The 21,150-nt window shown below is 41.2% G+C and overlaps 1 protein-coding gene across 2 annotated transcripts in view; it reads right to left on the reverse strand.

Annotated features, from left to right (window-relative positions):
• The window catches only part of pcxb (pyruvate carboxylase b), a 299,933-nt gene extending 278,870 nt beyond the window's left edge, over nt 1-21,063 (reverse strand). The window contains exons 1-6 of one of the 2 annotated variants that reach the window (XM_042223129.1): nt 20,576-21,063; nt 8,043-8,179; nt 5,944-6,037; nt 5,234-5,324; nt 3,291-3,456; nt 2,172-2,317 (exon numbers count right to left, since the gene is read on the reverse strand). In XM_042223129.1, the coding sequence (XP_042079063.1) occupies nt 2,172-2,317; nt 3,291-3,456; nt 5,234-5,324; nt 5,944-6,037; nt 8,043-8,179; nt 20,576-20,577 (636 nt within the window). In that variant the 5' untranslated portion in view covers nt 20,578-21,063. Of the gene's footprint in view, nt 1-2,171; nt 2,318-3,290; nt 3,457-5,233; nt 5,325-5,943; nt 6,038-8,042; nt 8,180-9,529; nt 10,884-20,575 lie in introns of those variants that run through there. The other variant, XM_042223128.1, reaches the window with a different exon arrangement.
• Nucleotides 21,064-21,150: the final 87 nt, after the last annotated feature.

Here is a 21,150-nt window from a genome sequence, read left to right on the forward strand (position 1 = left end):
GTCAGTGTAACTCGTGTTTCTCGATCCAGGCTTTAGTAAATGTTTCGGGCAGCACATCCGCCCAACGACATGATACGATACAAGTAGGAGAGCGCGATCTGGTTAATCTGAGCGCCAAGTAAACACGTTAAACCATTTATGGTACTCATTCTTGAGAAATGCAGTTTAAAGGATGACATTACAGTGCTCAAAGGGTCATCAGGGAATATTATTATAATCTAGGGGCAGCAATGACGCTCCCTCCGCTGTCCTGATATTGCTAACGCTAGAAACAAAGCAACCTCGAGGCATGCACTAAAATAGGGGTGATAACTTGACACTTCCTGGTGTTTAAAGGCATAAAAGCCCCTTTGAGGGACACATTTTGAGAAAAAATATATATATAATTGTTAAGGTTAAAATAAAAATCACATCTCTGGCTTCTTTTTAGCCCTCTATAATTTCTAATATTATGTAATAAAACAGAAATAATGACTTAACACAATTCCCCTCATATTGAACAGTGTCAAGATAAACTGTACTGTCTCCGCTTGGCCAAGTCGCCAATAGCAATCAACTGAGGTTATGAGGTTAAAGTACAGCTATCCTGATTTTTTCTCCTCCACTAGCATTTCCCAAAACACCAAACATCAGCCAAGCGACGCTGAAAAGCTTAATGAATGTATTTTAAGGGACTCTTGCGAGGTTAACGGTCTGTAACCAGCACAGTTATAAAAAAAAAAGACGCTCACCATACTCAATATAGATGAAATAAAACAGCAGAAGCACCGTTTACGCAGGCCATCACTGCACTTCTTGAATTATTAATGACCACTTTGTGGGTCATTTTGTGTCATGTCGGGCTCAGACTGCTGGAGCTTGGGATAATTCGGATATTCAAAGAGAAATCTGATCCCAGACCTCGGTCAGTGACGACAATGACTCGGATTCAGAGTCTTGGTTATGTGAGAGTTTTACATCGCTAAACAAAAGACGACACGTTTGATATTTAGAGTTTAAATCTGGGTGATTATGACAACACTTTTGCACAACTGATAGTGCAAAACAAGCCAGAGCGATGAGTAAAAGGGGACATACTTAACAGGTCTATGAATCTCTTTATTTTCTATCAATTTTACATTTTGAATTACTGTGTTTTAGTAGTGATGCAAATAGATTAATTCTGAAATCCCACCAGCTTGGTGACAATTAAGCCCCAATGCTTGAGGTTTGTCTAGAAACTGTCCCCTCTAGAAAGTCTACACTGTCCAGTCACATGAAGGAAAAAATGCCCCGGGTAATAAATAAATAAATACAAATTCCACCAGGCCTATGAGAACCCACACAGCATTATCGCCACAGGCTTGAGGAGGGAAAAGCCGCCAGCATCACTAAATGAGCACATTTTGCTGAGCTAACTGGCTAGGTCGCACAGGCACGTGTGGCTGCACTGAGCGGAGGTTTCCACCTGCATAGCCAAAGGGTTTTTCTGGATGTGGCAAGAGTTTTGAAACATACTTGCAGGCACTAAAGTTGGGATAATAAACAAAAATATTGCGAAGTCCAGTTGTTCCTGATTGCGTCATTGTTTTACATACAGTCTTGCTGAAAAACAAACGATCTGTCGGCCAATCTCACATTTTATATCCAGATAACACTTTTGAGCCAAGAGATGAATCTAAAATTCCAACTCCTGTAATATGGGCCTACAATAAGATTATGCTGCCTATTTTGACAATCTTCTGCTATTTATATACTCTGTTTATATTTCAGTTATTAGTATCAAGGACATGTTGAGACATTTTACTGTTATGGACCAAAAAAAAAAAATCATTTAAAAAAGTCAAAAAGGTAAGATGCATGAAATCAGTTAGCTGTCCATTATTTATTTTAAACCGTGACAATACTGTAACTGTGCCTGCTGGACAGCCTCCAATTATACTCACTTAAAAGAAAAGAGAAAGAGCCAAACAGAAATCACTCAGACTCCTTCACTAAGTGACCGAGCCACTTTCAGGGCACAGATTCCAATACATCCAGAGTGATTGGTGCCCAGTTTGAGATTTTCAAGCAATTTCAACTCGATTCAAAGCAAACCGAATGAATAAAAACTAGAAAAAGAAAAGTGTCATTAGGTTGGTCGGTCAAGACGCAGTTTAAACTGCTTCCTCTGACACCATACAAGCGCTCACCTCATATTCTCTGACCACCCTCATGCCGCGACCACCTCCACCATAGGCTGCTTTGAAGATAATGGGGAAGCCGTATGTCTGGGCAAACGCCTGCGCCTCCTGCAGACTTGAGATGGGAGCATCTGTTCCTGGGACCACAGGTACTCCTACACAGGGTTGGGTTTGTGACAAACATTACTTTAAAAAGGATGTCAAATGTTACAGAGGAGGGAAAAAGGAAAATAAAAACTCTAGCACCATAATTATCACAGTTACTGATATAATCAAAGAAGATTAGCAGCCATTAAAGACAGCAGCGCAATCTAAGATTCACTTGGTCTTGAAATAATAAATTATTTAGTGGCTCAAAATGACAAAAGCATCCCATTAATAGAAATAGAGCTTGTTAGATTTCCTACAGTTGCATAAAAGAAAAAGAGCATGCTCTTAAAATATTCATCACCTCAGTGAATACAAATTTAATACACGCATTAAAGCGACAGCAAATGCAAAGGCAGAGTGAAAGGTAGATGGAGGTGTGAGTCATCTTGCAGAGTGATTTAAATTTAAACCACACTATTACTAATAGCGTCACAAGCTTTACATGCACACCACCAGTCAGCTACGCTTCCATTTTATCATAGTAAGTATACAACTACTACCATCACATAATACGAATCTATTATACACGTTTCCAATTCCATATTTTCTCTTTACTCCAACAGCCTTGTACGACTCAAGGTTCAAAACAATCTTCATATTTTGCAGGGCCTTGGTGCTTCAGTTCATCCTCTGATACAAGCCGTTTCAATTCTCCCTTCGAGCCAACTTTCTTCTGATTTGCTGGCCCTTGCAGAATGAAGGCTTGAATAGCAGGGTTGTGAGGCTGCTGTGCTCGCCTGAGATGACCAAATTAAGCACATTTGCCATTTTTAAAAGCCAGGAATATTTAAAAAATGCTGTCAGGAAAGGGGCATTTGGAGGAGCCTGAAGCCTGAGATATTGGCTCATAGAAATTTCCTGTACTGATTTCATTATTTCAGACACCTATATCTAGAAAAAGCACAACAGGTCCACTATAATGAGCAAGCCTCAAAACTACATGCAACTGAGCATCATTTTGGGGTGGTCGTATCATACCTGCATTGATAGCCAAGGAACGAGCCTCCACCTTGTCACCCATCTTGCGCACCGTTTCTGGAGATGGTCCGACAAACATCACCCCGGCATCCGAACAGGCCTGAGCAAATTCTGCCCGCTCAGACAGGAAACCATAGCCAGGATGGATAGCATCCACACCGTTGTCCTAAGTAGGCACAGATGGATAGACTTTTTTAAATTCACCCATCCCAGAGAAAGTAAATATAGCTCAGCTGCATGAGTTGTGTTAAACAGAGAGCCACTGCGGGCCTCAGTTAGCACTTGGCTGTCTATTAGTGAGAGAAACAAAGGTGTCACACACTAACCTAAATGCTTTAACACATGCAATCTCATGGTAGTGCAAAGAATTTGTGTTACTTAAAAATGGTTCATTTTATTCTCATTTTATCTTAGTTACCATTACCTTAATCATCATCATAATGGACACCAGTAGGAGACTGAGTGAACAGACAGGCGTAGATAATTTGAGGGTCAGCGGGAAGGTATCGAGTAAGTGCACCCCCACACACACACACACACACACACCAAAGGGTAGCAGACAGATACAGTAGCTGCCGAGGCTGACAGATAGAGCCATCTCTGGATCAGTATGTGCCATCTGCTCTCGGATACAAGGCGGACTATAATTATGGGCTGTCCCGTTGTTAAGGGAGCTGTTACTGGCAGGCCAAAAGAGGCACTGAGCCACACAGAAACATAGCAAGTGCCATGCATGCACACAAGCAGGTAAAAGAAGACAGAAAGAAACCCACAAATTTAGCAAGACGTGGACAGCAGATGAAGATTAACAGAGGTTAATACGATACAGTAGGGTGCACGTGTGGGCTCACGCATTCACGTCCAACACAACTGTTTTAATTGTCATGTTGGACAATTTTAAGAAAGAAAATCATCAGCTTGTTAGCGGCTAAGTGAAGATACATTGTGAACAAGAGGCAAACAAACTAAATATGAAAAGGGTGAAAACAGGAACACACAATGCTGGCATGGGCTGGCTGAGCTCTCAGATAGCCAGACGGATTTTAGAGAAATGAGTTTGATGCCAAAGGCTCCCCAACTTGGCTGGCTGACCACATGCCCACGCAGAAGAGTATAAAACATGAGAGATTGATCAGAAAAATGATAATAAACTGACAGCATATCCTGGAGGAGTGGAGAGAGGATGGGAAAGATGCAACAAAGAGCCGATATGATCTACACAGAGATAAGTGGCACAGGGAAGAGGAGAGGAAGGGAGATGGGAAATGAAAGTGAAAAGGAAGTAAGGAAAGGAAGAAACAAGAAACTGTGGACACTAGACACGGATACTGACCACGAAGGAAAATAACAGGGCAGGGGTGTGCGAGTAGAGTATAGTAATACAATATTCCCTTTTCTTGTGCAAGTAACACAGTGAACAGAAAAGAATCATATTCCAGTCCATGTCCGGTCTCCAGCTAGAAGCTTTTTTTGCTCCACTACTGACAGCAAAAGATGAGACTTGCATAGCATGGATTTTCATTTCAGTCAAAGGCAAAAATTCAATTACAGTCAATACAAAAATTAATAACTCGCCAGCAGCGCTTTATCAAATTCTTCATTTAGGGGACCGTTAAGATGCGTATAGGCACTGTACATGACACCGCTGTAAGGAAATGGAGTATGCTGGTCTTAAATCAGGGGCAAACGATTGAACTGCTTTCATTTTGGTCAGAACATCAATCTGAAAATAAACCGTTTTATCTGAATTGCCTCATTTTGTTTATTTAACTCCACCGAGAACCAAAATAATAAGTGAAAAAAAAAATCTGATTATCACATAGCTGTGCTTCCCAGTGGCTTTATTATGTCTTTGTTAGCTCTTCCAAGTTTCTCTTGAGACATGTGAACCACCATACAGGTGAAGTGGAAGAGTTACTTTTGTGAAGGTGAAAACTCGTTACCTTGGCGACTTTGATGATGTCTGGAATGTGCAGGTATGCTGCAACAGGTGGCAGGCCTTTCCCAATCAGGTAAGCCTCATCCGCCTTCTGCCTGTGAAGACGAGAACACGCAAACACGTGCATTAGTGAGACGGAAGGTGGCCAGTTCAAAATATAAGTGTATAAAAATCAGGCTGCATGTACAAATATGCACCAGCTTTCAATAAATACTGGACAGGAGTACTTCAGTCAAACTATAAACTCTTAAAACATTACCACGATCAGCGTTTATTGGGTACAATGCTGCATATAAAGAGTGAAATAGAAAATGATGGAATAAAAGTGGAGCCGAATAAAAGCAAACGCATTAGGAAGGAAAAACAGGAACAGGTAGAAAAGTATCAGTATTATATTTGAAGCTCACAAAGAGCCAGAATAGTTTGTGTGCATGTAAACTAAGCTGCGAGATTACCTGAATGTTTGTAATGTCAATACAATTATACTTATGTCCCCACTTAACATCAACTGCAAAACAAAGAACCCACCCAAAGCGCTGGAGCGGAGAAAAATGCTCCCAAGACTCCTTTTCAATTGCTATTACCTCTAATCAGCTGTTAGCATTCTGTAATCAATATCCAGCAGTGGCAGGCGAGACATTTAGCAACATATGCCCGTGAAGCCATCTTTATTTAAAACACTACGGTTCACTCTAATGTAGCACACACTAATACCTGTGCATTTGTCCAGTGTCCTGCTCTGAATACACGGCCACGGTTCGAATCCCCAGCTCGGTGCAGGCTCTGAACACACGGATGGCGATCTCACCTGAAAGACGAGAGGAACACATGTGATGACTCAATGCAGGAGGCGGTTTGGTTTAGCTTTGCCACATCTCATTCTCCCAGCTCCATCTGTTCCCTTCCTCTCTGTGTTTCCTTTTAATATATTCCCTTTATTATGCAAATGTTTCTTTATTTTTTAGGAGACTGTGTGTAGAGGGAGGCTGTAGTTCTTTCATCATCTAGGTTTTATAAGCACAGACTTTATAGCATTTTATCAACATCCTGTAGCGTTTTGCATCTAATGCCTCAGCTGAGGAAAGAAGCCCAAACTTTGTAATGTATTGCATGAAAACAAGACCCATGCAAAAAAAAACAAAAAACGTCAGACACTGCAACAAGTCAACAGTTTTTAACTCAAGTTTGAGAGAACAGCGTAAAATCTCAGCTTCAGACAAGCAAAACGCTGCCTGACTTTTATCTTGCTGTCACAAGAGCCAAATACTTGTTTTCCAAGCAACACGCATTTAGAGGGAGAAAGTTAAGTCGCTGAAAACAAGTAAGCTGTGTTGTTCTTGCTTGAAGGCGAGGACAGCGTTCAAACATTTGTACGGCTTTTAAAAAAAAAGAAAATAAAAAAATATGAGGAGAGTAGACGAGCATGAAAGGAGTAACTTCTGGAGAAGAGCAACAGCATGAACATGAAAGGGATGAAAGCGTGAGGGATAAGAGAGAAGAGGACGAGATGTATGGAAAACTGACAGATCAAAATGTAGTTAACTTTAAAAGAACAATGCAAAAAATAAAGGCACTCGAGCTTGTCTTGAGGACGAAACACTGTGACAGGAAGTGGGGAACAGAAATGAAAAGAAAGGAGAGGAGTTGCTAGAAGAGCAGAGAGGCTACGGCAGAGACGAGATATGTTTGGTGAAGTGGAATCTGGGCTGATATGATATGATGGTGTGCCCTTATCGCCACATAGGCGCGCGCGCACACTGCAGCCAAGAACGGCCCGATGCGCTCCAGTGTGAAGAATGTGATCTTATGTGGTGTTGCTATCGCGTCAGGCTGATGTGAAGCGGGGGGGGGATGGACGGAAAGCCCCGCTGTGTTCGAGCATGAAGGACAGACCACAACTCATTTGAATCACATGGATGTATTCCAGCAGCTAAACAGAGCCTTTGTGAGATGTATGCATGCAACAGGGGGCCTATAGAGCGCCACGTGCTTTCAAGACCTCCAACAGTACTGAAAACCCATGCACCAATAAAACTGGAATAATGAAACAATGAAGCAAATCAAGCATTTTAAATGTGACTGCAGGAATGAATATAATAAAAGCAATTTGAATAAAAAAAAGCATGAATCTATTTATTTAATCACTCAAACACTCTTCATCACCTGACAGAGCAACTAATTGCACGCTGGCCGCCTCTCAAAGCACATCAATGATGTTTATCCCGCCTGTAACAACCGTACTGTGGACTGCTTTGTGTTCAGGAAACTCGGGTTTTCCCTATAATTACATTTCTATTCAGACCTCAGATACCAGAGCGGGATAATTTTTATTTTTTTATTATTTTTTTTTTACTTTCATGTCTATTTTAGTTGAGCTTTGAACGGCAGTGACAGTACCTCTGTGACAGTATGTAGAGCAGAAAATTCAAAAACACTTTAATACATAGACCCAGTACACAGCACAACTTCCGAGTAATGACGGCTGTGGTGGCAGCAGCTCCACATTCATATCCAATATTTTTTTAGGTTAAAGCAAACAAAGCTAGCTTCAACAGCCACCCACATACAATGTGTGCTTAAATATTAGCATACGCCAAGGCAAACTAAATGCTGGGCATTAAAAATTAACAGATCCAAGAGTCTGTTCTCGCCTCAGGGAGACTGTAAATGTCATAACTTTTTTCTTACATTATAAATGAAACTGCATTAAACTGTAGTTAATTTAACAGTGCTTCCAATTGCTTGTCTTCTTCAGTGGGAAATTATAACTGGTATGGAAAAGAAAAAAAAAAGAAAAAGAAAAGCAGTCTTACCTCTATTGGCCACCATCACTTTCTTGATTGGTCGATACTCATTCTTCGGGGCAGAGTGAGCAAATCGGGTGAGAACATAAGCCCTCCGGAGAGCCAACACACCAAAGCCACTCCGGGATAAAGTGTACCTAAACATCCTGAGAGGAAAAACAACAACAACTGTTCAACTACGCAAACAAAACAAATGCAAAGTAAGAAGACAGGAGCAAAATATTAAGATAAATCTAACACATGCACAAGGAAACAAGGCAGTATTTCGGAGATCTGTGGTTCTCACCAAAGGATGTGTGAACCACATTTGGAGAAATTAAATCAGAAGCTCCCTCTTAAGCTACTGCTGAGCCTCCACAACATGGCATTTTATTCAGAAGTGTTTAATTGTCCTTGAACTAATATTTACAAAGAGTCCTGGATTATTGAAGGATTCAGGAAGGGGAAAAAAGAAAGGCTGCACGATGAGCAAATGGTTGAGGCCTGTGAATGTGATGGCTGTTGCTGGGGAAAGGTCGCTGAGAACATAATGGATAGACCAGTATTTTTAATGGAAGCTAGGCCATTTTTAATGTTTAAAACATATTTTGGAATTGTACAATGACACAGTAACCATTTTAGTACTAATAAAGGATGACACAGTGGTGTCCATGGTTAGGTTATGGCCTCTATGGGTGAGGTTCAACTCCAGTCTGGGACCTTTCTGCTCCCTGTAACTGTGCAAGCTCGCTTTGGGTACTCTGGCTGCCTCCCACAGTCCAAAAAACATGCAGTTAGTGGGGTTCAGCTAACTGGCGATTTAAAAATTGACGATGCCTGGCGCTCTGCCTTAGCCTCGTGACTCCAGGCTGCGCCGTGCTTCTCGCCTTAGCTCCCTGCGACCCTGAATTGGATAAACGGAAGAAAATCGATAGATACTAATAACAATTTAAAAAAAACCCAACAACAACAAAAAACAAGTCTTAAAGGATAAGCTCTAGTTGATTAGTTACAGCATAACTTCGTCCAGGAAGCCAGACTGTCATTAAAAAAAGGAAATTGAGGAGGCGGGAAAGCCAATCAGCTGCTGCTCTGCTTGCCAGCAGCCAATCAACTGCTAGTGTCCAATTAACGACAATGAGTTTCTGGTGCGTTTGTGCAGTTTCTCTACCAAATTACAGCAATAAAAATGAAGACTAATTACCTAGAAAAGTACAACCATATAAACTATGTTTTGTACCAGACACACAGATCTCCCCTTTTTCTGCCCATTTTTTAAAAAAAATATATAAAAAAGTCAAAAGATTTCTTACAAAGATACTTATAGCTTTGTTCCCTCTGAGCTAACACCCGGTAACAAACACACAACCCAACCTGACAAAACCACTAGTCGTCACAACTAAACGGGCATTAAGCTGACTGTTACGAACATTTAGCAGCACAACAGCCGCGTGAGCGCCACATGGCACAGGCGCCCATACGCACGTGCATGAATGTGCAAACCGTGTCACAGCTACCTGAGCTTGATGAAGAGCTTCTCATTCATCTGAGGAGACAGGCAGAAGAAGTTCAACGCTTGTGAGGCAGCCAGGCTTCTTCTTTAGGCCAGACCTCAGCCTACACTTCACTAAAAGTCCTTTGCTGCCACACTGTGGTCAAACGTCGGAACTACAGTCAATTAGGTCCCCTTGAAAGAACAAGTATCAATTTGCCAATGAAACAATAAACCAAACTAAAGGGAATAATCACTGCATTTGATTATTAAATGCACTGATTATGTAATGACTTAAAGTCTCATATTTGTCCTAAGCCATAATATTATTTGTATGTGAATCCAAATATCTTCAATAAAAAATTTCTTAAAATTCAACTTTGCATTGACAATAAACATATCAGAGCCACATGTCACTACACGGTTATTTCCTGCTTTAATGTGGACAATTGTTTGTTTCTGCTGAGATATATGATGCCATTTCTCACACTGCACTACTTATGTAGACAAAGTGCTGAGACACTAGAGCACCAAGATATAGATCTGGATAAAGAGTTAAAAGGTTGTTTTCTACTCACGTTCTACTGTTTTGGAAATACTTTTATCACACACTATAAATAATTAGCATTTAGCCGAATTGGAAAAGGAATAAATGAGACAAGAATCGTTCAATAAGTTAATGCCTTGAAGCCGTCTGTAGACACCGTGCAGTGGAAACTCAGCCTGAAACCAAATACTGCATCTACACAAAAACAACAGGCACACCTGAAGAAACAGATTCAGTTTCCCAAGCCCTGAATACTGAGCGGGCCTAACAACAACAGACTGAAAAACCTGGATCCTTTCCTTAAACCTTGTAGTAGTACCTCTAGGTAGTCTTGAACTTTAGATTTTAATTCTTTAAACGCCATAAATAAGCCTTAATGACAACCATCACCATGAACCAGAAGCAGCCAATGAGCAACAGGCTGTGACTGTGAAAATGAAGCTAGTCAGGGGAACATATATAAAGACGTCATATTACGTGAACTTTCCACTGTCGTGTTATTAAAAAAGCTGTCAGATAAGGGAAGCTGTGGAAGTCATGTCATGATGAAGGCCACGAAACCTTTTAGAAATAAAACCTGCAAACTTGCAAAGCTGCAAGGAGGTTTAGCGCAGTCAGTCAGTATACCAGGCAACAAATCCGGAGCAATGATCTTCAAAATGCTAAATGAAGCTCTTGTAATAGCCTAACAGTCCACTGACCTGAACCAGATATCGCACACGCGTAATCTCCAAGGAAGAGCGTAACATAAGCAGTTATGATGATGTGATACCAGGATATTTTTCAAAACAGGAAGCTACCAAGTACCTTTAACAAATAAACTCTGGAAAAAAAATCTGCATATTTTGTATATTTAGTATCTTATTATATATACAATAAAAACAATATAGTTTTGTCTCCCCTAAAGATTTTGTAGCAACTAAAAGCACCGTTCAGGAACATAAAAAAAGATACTGAAAAATACAATAACATATTTTCAGCCGGCAGCCTAATCGCAGTTAGTTTAAAGCGTTGTCTGTCGTCTAAAATTCTCTTTCATCTTTAAAAATCTGGAAATCTTTTGAGCAATCCCAGCAGAGGGCAGAGGAAAGAAGACTCTGAACCCAAAACACAGCATGTGATGGTATAAACAGATTTAATGACTAAAAATCCACCCAAATCACAAATCATCCAAGAAGACAGCAGCAGACCTCTTCACTTCAACAGCTCCACTGTAAGGAGCTCATATGACACACACTTTTTTTTATTTTATTTGTGACAGTACAAATCAGGCCTTGAGACAAACACTTAGCTAACAATCATCTACAACAATTGTGAGAAAAAGGAAATCAAAAGTCATCATTTGCTCTCCACACGTGTCCTCTTCTGTCGTTATCTGAGAGCATTATTAAACTGCTTTGCACTTCTCCATCTTCCCATCTCACTCCCCTAATAGATCACGCAGCCAACAATGGCAAATGTGTCCCAGAAAGTGCGCTGTGGTATGACGAGGAGATACTGGGACAGTCCGGCAGTCGCACTAAATCTGAGTGCAATTTCGGTTTTGGAGAGCGTGAATTATATTGCTATTTTTGGCTCAGAGGCTGACTCAGATACAGTTGTCCGGTATAAGTGCTATGAAGGGTGCTTTGGGTTCATACTAAAAAATGTAAGATGAGCAGGTAAATAAAACCGGGGGCTTCGTGTTCCCGGGATGTGGGAACTCACAGCTGGAAATCTTGGTTCACTCTGAGGCCCGATCAACGTTAAACACAACAAAAAAACTGAAAGGAAAAGCACAGACGTGTACTTTTCCTGAAACTTGCAAAGCTTTTCATAAATGCTGTCTTTGCAGCGCAGACATTGCATGTTCTCACCGGCTACATACTCGGCAGCAGTGTTTGGAGAAAGGAATACAATGAGGGTAAATACAGCTGCACGAGCGCTCTATGAGACAACTCTAGCTACGTTTCTTTGATCCGTCAGCACTTATATAAAGAGCAGATGATGAAACATTATGAGGTGTGATCACGGTCCACCTTACTGTCTGAAATACAGCAATCAGACATTGCTTTATGAAGTGCTGAGAAACCCAAACCCCACCTTATACTCAAACATGACAACTTAAAGCTGGAAAAGACAAAAACTGATAAAAGACAAAACCCCTGAATTTGTGCTGGACAGAGCGAAGGAATAGCCAGTTCAACACAGTGTATCGCAATATTATCCAATATTTTGTAACAACACTGCTACACCAAATACGTATCCTATTATTTCAACTGTAAAAATGATGAACTTTTTAGTACGAGAAGAATAAAATCGAATTCTCCTTCAATCCACCGGATGGCGCTCCTTTTTTCTAGCATGGTCTGCGAGGTTCTTCTAATGAGTTTTCTTTCCTAGTCAAACAGTGACAAACAAAGACTTTTTGGATTTTGGATTTCTTAACAAGGTCAACGGGGGACAGATGTGACTCACGGGATTTGTAAGGACCGTCGTGGAATACTACGAACATGAGCACCAGTGTCACACGCCACCATCCGATGATGGCAAAGCAATGACTCACTCGGGCTTGTTAGTTTCTCGCTCAACCAAAAAAGTACTGAAGATTAGACACACTTAGCTTGACAAAGCTTCCAAAGACCCCCATTAAATCCTGTGGGTAATGAGGGTCTGTCACAGATTGGAGGCAGTGAAACCCAGGTATGGTTCCCCATAGACAGGGCCGTACCCAGGCTCTGCTGAGGCACAAGTTGAGGGACGTTTGAGTACCAGAGAAAGGGTTATGCTAACTTATGACATAAGCCTATGTGCAGTTATTATTGAATACATAATTATTATCTGTAATAACATTGTATCGTGAATTAAGTGTCATGATAGTACTGTGTAATAGAGTGTTTATTATCAGGACCATCAGTATAGTTGTTCTGCATACTTCTGCTGCTCCTCTCCATCTACAGAGTATGAAAATAAACAGCCATCTTCCTGCAGCTCTCCTCTCTCTATTCTGATCTGAGCGGATAAGTAACTGCACAAATATTAGAGCTCTAATATCAGATTATTCGATTTTTCAATCCCCATATATCAGTATTGGTATCAGCCTTAAAATTCTGTCACGTTCTACAACACAAACACGGGTGTTTATTTTAACCAAGCTCACCCAGGTTGAAACTCTCCTACTTAACACAGAACACCATCCCATCTTATTTCCCCCATGGACTTTTTCCACTCTTTATGCGAAACACCTGATCAGGTTTAAAGAGGCACGTGACTGGCCAAAGTCTGCTGTCGTGGGCTCAATCTTCTAAAGCCTGAAAGGGACAAAGCCTCAAGGAGGTGAAGGAGTTGAGCTAACTCTCAGAAATGTAATATTCTGAAAGACTGTTATGGATTTTTGTATGATAACGACCAAAACATGGCGCCTACTTCAAGACGTGCATACACACACAACAGGTGGACAAATTAAGAGCACTTTGACGCATGACTTTAACTGAGGGAATCCAGGCAAAATCTGCTTTATCAACAGGAGCTTTTACAGGATTAAACGGCATATAAGTGTTTTGAAGAAGCTACAATTTCCACTCTACTGGAAGGGCAAAAAACAGAAGATCCAAAAAAACCACATACATTCTGGTATCTTCCCCTTTTTCCTATTTATTTATATACAACGCTAACTTTTTTCAAGATCCCTTTTTGTAGTAAATAGCGACCAAGTCAGAGATCAGAACCACTCGTGTGATCCAGGGAATAAACCTGCTTACATTAACAAAACACTGACACATCAGATACATCTTGTTTTGCAGTTTATCAAGTACTCGATATCATTAAGAAATGCATTTTTTTTTTTAAATCATACAAAAAATGACATTTTCAATTATTCTAAATGTAATTTCAATATAATATTCACAGCATACCTGAGAAAGAAAAACAGAGCCCTTTCCACTGGCCCTCTAACAGGCGTACAGACAAAGGAATGTGACCTTCGCCTTTCACTAAGTCTAAAAGAATGCACGGGATTGTTTTAGTTTCAGATATGAGCAAGGTTCAAAGAATTTTTAAAGCAAAAAATCTGCATGCTGTTTCATTGTGGAGGCTCCAAACCAGCTGCAGGCCTCTCACTCCTGCAGACTGCTATGGTATGAATGTCTGTAGTACAAAAACTAAAAACACAGTCAGTGAAAAGTCGCAAATAAAGCAGCGAAAAACCATCAAAGGATTTATTGTGTCAAGTTAGAGGAACTACATTCATTACGAGACACTTCATCTTGGCGGATCGAGCGCGTTTAATGGTGCTGGTTTCTTCCAGGTGTATCACGTGCTTCCTGTCTTTTCCTGATTTCATTCAGCACACCTCACGATGAAACACGATGCATTACAGCAGTATGACATCATCTGAAACAACTCTAGCATCAACGTTTTCCCTAACTCAACCCCGACCGTATACAAGTACTGAAAAAAAGAAATCCCAGCTGGAAAGCCAAAGTGGAATAATAGCTTCATGCCAAATGTACTCCATGACCTCTTTCTCTCTATTGTAAGTCTCCAACTCTCTCTGTGTCTCTTCCTCTCAGTAGTTACAGCAGCAAAAAAAGGCACAAGCACAAACATCGTCAATAGCTAACGTGGTCTTAAATTTTTATATTGGAAAACCCAGAAAAATCAGTTCAAGAAAAATGTGTTGCCACATGCATGCATCATCCTGTCCTCAGAGAAAGGTTATATGGCTACTGAGTGAAACCTTTGGGTGCTAGGCAGCTTAAAAGCACCGCAGCGACTTCTGGTTCGTACATTAACTTCTTGGAGATCAAAGTTCAGCTCTGTCTTGTCTGTGATGTTGTGACACACAGACACACATAACTAGTTTCGACTTTGCCCTGCTTGGGTAACCGAGGGGCAAATACATAGAGCTAGCTATCCAACAGAAATTGGGCAATAACAAACAGTCTACCTTTCGGCGCTTACAGCATTCAGGGTTATCGTTAGAAGAAAAGGATGTGCTGTACGTGATGGACTTCTGTTGATGTTCACTGGCTGTTGTGGGCTCATCAAAAAAAAAAAAAAAAACAGGACTATCAAAAAAGCTCAATGCAAGTGCGTACATGTGCAGCTGCTGAAGTGGCATGCATGGACATGCGTCTTCTTTCACAGCGCTTAACCCTCTCGGGCTCCAATTAACTTTTTGTTGCTAATGCACAAAAGAATACCTGCAGTGGTACTTCTGAGTAAAAAAACCTCATAAAATATGTATGTGGGGTAATCAGGTTGTTAGCTTTTAACTGTTGCAAATCTGCAACGCCTGCCTTGAGAGGGTTAAATAATATTAAATGCACTGCGTTTTCTTTTCTTTTTTTAGCACTTTGTGATAAACATAACTGAGCAAAAGCATCAGCTGCTTTTTCAGTGAGCCTTCCTCAAATCCAGAGCAGGTAGCCTCAGTGTGCTCGGCATAGTGGCGCGCAAACCCATTTTCCACCTCCTGCAAGGTTTGAGTCGCTATCGTAGTGGATCCCCAGAGCAGATAACCAGTTGCAGCCCGAGATGGTTGAATTGGAGTACAACTCTGAGGTGAGAAACTCCCTGGGAAGCATTGATAACAAGCAGTGCAACGAGTGAACCAGCAGGCAGAACAGAAGATTGGCTGCGGCTAACTGATTAGCAGTGAAACTTACAAACTATCAGCAAGGAGAAAGTTTAATAGTTCTACTAATGAAAACTAGTTAGAAAGGCATAAAAATAAGCATTTAGTCACCAGATATATTCTAAGTAATTACCAAAAGAGACTTTTTTCTTTTCTTTAAAAATATGGCTAAATTTAAAATATTTCGCTCACTGCAGGTACAAATAATCTCTCTGAGACAAAAGCTCAGGTTTCAAACTGCTCTGACCAGTTTCATTTCTACTGTTGTGTTCCACGAAAGTCGGAATTTCATAACTGCAAGTCAGAACTCTGAGCTGGAACGCCACTTCCAAGTCGGAGTAAAGCCCACCGACACCTTACCTTCCTAAGCAGAAAAATTATTCTTGCTTTTTCCAACTTTAATACTAAAACACACTCAATTATGAAATTGAGCTCCAGCATCAAACTTCTGAGGTAAATTTAATGGGGTCGATGTGTCCCCCTAAGCTATCAGCTATAAATACTTCTACAAATGTTATAAATATTAAATCCACCAATTCGGTCATGAAAAAGTGAAACACGCACATGGCCGATAAGTTACTCCAGTAACCACCAAGTTAAGTCCAATAGCAGCAGCGTGACTGAGGAGGACACTGATTCTGGGGCATGTGCATGTCAGACTTTGGGAAGCCCCCCCCCCATATGTCTCTTTGGAGCTAAAAGGAGGTCAATGTTCAGTTTATTCTGCTCCTTCTTAAACCAAGCACTCCAAAACTGAAAATAAAGTTGGAGTATTCTGCAGTCACAGTCGACGACCCAAACTGTCCCAGTGTGTGGTGAGTTTGTTAATCCACTTCTCCACCTTGAGAAAAAGTCTCTCCTTTTTTGTTTACTCTGCTATCAAAGACTTTTGCACTGTATACATGCCTTTATCAGCCTACTATGTGTGTATAGTTGTAACTTTGTATAACAAGTCGTGATGTGCTTTTATACATTTAGACTTTCTTTATCAGGCGCCTCATGTTATTGCATGTGTGCCTCCAAACACAACTTAATGTCAGAATGTGTTTAGATGTCTGATCTGATGTGAATCCAGCTCAGTAAGCTTACTGATGTAAAGAAAAGGCAATAGTTAATTATTCTGTTTACTTACAGGAATTTAATATTTTATACAAAGCACGATGTGCTGTGTGAACATATGCGGGAATCCAGCTTAATACAAATAAATCAGCTGCAGGCTGTTGTGTTGAAATGCACCTGAAAAACACCTATTTTACAGTCTGCAATCAATGCCATCATCATGTGAGCTACAACTGAACTAAACAAGTTTTAACAGAACATTTTCTCACACCCACACACACACACACACACACACACAAATCTTTCCCCGAAGACATAAAGCAGATTCACTTCGATCCAACGATTCCTGAAAAAGTTATTTTTCATTAGCCGCGATGGAGAGAGGCAGAATGCACACCGAATGGAAAATGGATGTGCATTCAACCGCACTCCCTTCCCTCCTCTCTTCCTTCTTCCACCCCAACAGTCTCCATCTCTGCCCCACCTGCCTCTGACCTGATAGGCAGAAGCGATTACTCTGTTTGTGTAAACTGGGACAAACCATATCCGGGCTCTTTAAACAAGAATGTTTACAAGACAGAATAACACAGAATAAAGATCAGCTGTATCAGAGCAGCAAGCCCTCGTAAACCAGGCTTCAAAGTTATTGTCAGCAACGTGAGCGTCACGCAGCAGGAACAAGCTTAAGGTTTGACTCTGTGGGGCTCATACCATAAAAGTTAGATTATTGAACTTGTGGAAAAGTAAATCATGGGTTTGAATTCACAAGTAGTTTGGGATACAAGAAACACCTGTGATCATTTAAGTGGACCTGGAACATGTTTTAATGCTGCATAAAGCTTCTTTAAATTAACTACTAAGCAGACATTTAGCTAAAGTGTAATCATGGACACGAACTTGAATGAAGCACTGTTGCTTCACAGCAAGAAAGTTTTTGTATGTTTTTCCTGTGTTTGTGTGGGTACTCTGGCTTCCTCCCGCAGTCCAAATACATGCGGTTAGTGGGGTTAGGTTAATTGGTAACTCTAAATTGCCCATAGGTGTTAATGCGAGGGTATGTGTTAGCCCTGCGACAGAGTGGCGACCTGTCCAGGGTGTGCCCTGGGTTAGCCCCCTGCGACCCTGACAAGTATAAGCGGAAGAGAATGGACGGTATAACATGTGGTGCACTGAAAAGACTTGTGAGCTATGTGAACCTGCTGCATTTTACTTTTGACTTTCAGACACTTTACCAGCTGAGTCAACAGGATGGTCCGACCGCCCGCTGCTACACGCTGCCCCGTGAAGACCTACGATGTACTGGTGAAACATGATCTCTCACATAAATCCTAAATTTTCACTGATCAATTTAGACGCTCTTTTGAGAACCTGCCATTTATTTTCAGCTTTTTCAGGACTGACTTCTCATTTATATGTCAGTTTATTCTCAAGAAAGGTATCTGTGATGCAGTGGGAGCAATGATGAACACTGCAAAGGAGAAAGCTCTCGAATTGTAGAGAGGCAGTGTGTAAAAAAAACAGCCTATAGGTTATATTACACTAGTCAAGTGTGATGTAACCTATAGGCTGCATACTATCCATTTTAAAAAGTCCCTTTTATGCAAAGTCCTGTTTCACACTCACCAACCAAAATAAGAAATGTTAGATGAAAGCTCTCCATGGCCATGTTCATGCATAAAGTCCAGACAATGTCAAGAGGATCAGGTTGAGACACTGTCTGAAGTTGTTCTTTCTCACACAGAGAGAGACAACAGGTGATTGTGCACATCTGCTCAGTCAAAACACAACTGAAAACTTTAACAAGCACACAAAATCATCTTTATATCACATCCCTAAGAGGGTAAATTGTAGAGTGGCAGTTTTTGATTGCCAGTTTAATGTCACCGCTTGTTGACTCAGCTAAGTGCAAATGACTGGATGATGCCTTGGCGGCAATTAAAGGAGAAAGTCCAGTATTTTTATATGAATAATACAAGTTATCCATTCGCAATTACATGGAAACCCCAACAACAGGTCAGCACTCCAATTAGCTGCTTGAAAAACTTGTGCGGAGGAGAAGGCAGGTCAGCACACATGCATACTGACATACACAAGTGTGTCCAAGTTTCCAGCATACATTAAAAATATCCATCCATCTTTTGTCACTTGAATTTATAAATGCATCAAAATTTACGTTGACAATTCATATATTTACCCACCCATCCATTCTCTTCCACTTACAGTTTAGGGCTGGAGCCTATCAAAGCTGTAATAGGGTGAAAGTTGAATACGATTTGGACAGCTCGCCACACCTCGCAACAACTATTCACACCAAAATTCACACCTATGTGCAAGTGTAAGTCTTTAGAATTGCCTTTCAACTAAACATGCATGCCTGTGGACTGAAGGAGGGAGAACATACTCCACACAGAGTCACCAGCAACCCAGGGCTGTCATGCTGTGAAGCAACAGTGCAAAAATGGCAACAATAAAAATATATTTAATACAAATTGCAGTTGTGTAACCTGGAAGTAGACAAACATATACTGTGAGACAGAAGAATGTTGATGCCACTTTGCAAAGTGCTTGAGTCTTCGCTGCACTTTTCCTCGTGAACCATTTAATTTATTAGAAAGCATTTCAGAAAAGAGTACTTAAAAAGGCTCCTTATACCTACGACATATCAGTAAAGACTTACGTCTGGAAATATAATCTCCTGTGATCATCCGAGACCTCCAAATATCACCTAAATCCGTCACCGCAGCACAGTTAAAGCAGGAGTGTCAGCTGGCACAGTTGTCTAAAGTGCATGTCTTCATCAAAAGGGGCTAAGATGACTTTGTAGCATGCCTTTTCAGTTTATTGCACTCACAACAGCTCTAAAGGTTCTGTGTTGCTACAATTTACTGCAAAATTGTCTTTTTAAGAAGCTGGAGGTGTCAGTTATTGGAGGAAGATAAGAACTATAAACAGAGTTCTTAAAGATTTGGATATGCGCTACTTTAAAATTCTGGATCACTTTCCTCCCGTTGCTCTGTCTTTGCTGCTCCAAAAACTACCATCAAGGTGAAATTTGTTCCTTCTGAAGGATGTACAGCATTTCCTGCTTATGACTAATCAAACTAGCCGACTTCCTGCTGGGTCTCCCTGAGCTCTGGGATGGGACAGCTGTTGGCATGTACCACAGTGTGACGCAGAGTAAAGGTTGTTTTGAGGATGAACAAACAGTCCAACATCCACGGGATCAAAGGTCAAATATGACAGGGAACAAATTTCTGCATTACAGAATCTGTGAGGGAAAAAAAGTCAGAGCTCCCATTTATGTGTGGCTTACACGAAAACAAACACATTGTGCAAGCTGCAAGTTTCAGCATGTAAACAGACGTCTACTCTGTTCTTTACACAGAACTCCATCTGCTAAAAGACTCCTGCAGTTTTATATTATACTGTCTATGCAATGATAACAGTGATGACTTTTCTACGCCTACTGCAACTGTCCAGTGAAACGAAATCTCAAGCCTGAAGTTTCTGTGTGCACATTTGAGTCGGTTATAAGTCAGCTATGAGTGTGTGACTGTGTGTAACTAACAGAAAGCTCCTGATTAAAACGTAAACGCAGTTGGTACTTCATGTTCTGTTTCAGGTAAACACGCACACCTTGCGCATGTACCTGTGTCACAACTGTGCAGCTAAGACCGCGGTTTAAACCACGCTTGCAACACGTGCCACGCTTAAGTTACTTTAAAAATTAGGCCATTCAGTCACTCTCGATCAATCTCAAGTCAAATGCAATCAATCAATGACAGCCGAACAAACAAGACTCATTCATACTCTCTCTCACACACACGCTTTAACCCATCAGTACTCACATGCTGGCGTTCAGACGGTGTCAGTGAAATGATGTGAATCCGCAGCTGAGTAACCGGACACCAACTGTAAACAGTCGACTATCAGAGAGTGTTTATGGTTGTGCGTCTGCTTCTTTGCGTGCTAACCTCTCTCACACAGTTACAGACACACTGCTGCTGCTACTCGAAAGAGGAAGAGAGTGAGCAGAGAGGCTGGCTTGTGTGTACACACAGACTGGCACCGCACACGCAAACACAGAGTCACTTTGGGGCAGCCGAGCTGGCGCTCAAAGCGTTTAGATACACACTCACACACACACACACACTGGCTCTTATGTGTAGTGAAGAAGCTAGGACTCTGAAGCTAGTTGCTAACTGCTTACTGAAGCTAACTTAGCTAGCAGCTGACACCGTCCGTCTCCGACTAGCGGATATATGGAGTCTGCTACTGCGCCTGCCTTCTGCCGTTAATCTCCCTCTCTCTCCTCTCTCTCTCTTCCATAAGCGTTCATCCCTCTCTTTCATATGACGCAACCAGGCGCGCCCCCCTCTGCTCTCAGCCAATCACAGAGGGGAATATGACAGCACGCAGTGAG

Source organism: Haplochromis burtoni, unplaced genomic scaffold (genome assembly GCF_018398535.1).
Source record: "Haplochromis burtoni strain Fernald_Lab_line unplaced genomic scaffold, NCSU_Asbu1 Contig_102, whole genome shotgun sequence".
Lineage (NCBI taxonomy): Eukaryota > Metazoa > Chordata > Actinopteri > Cichliformes > Cichlidae > Haplochromis > Haplochromis burtoni.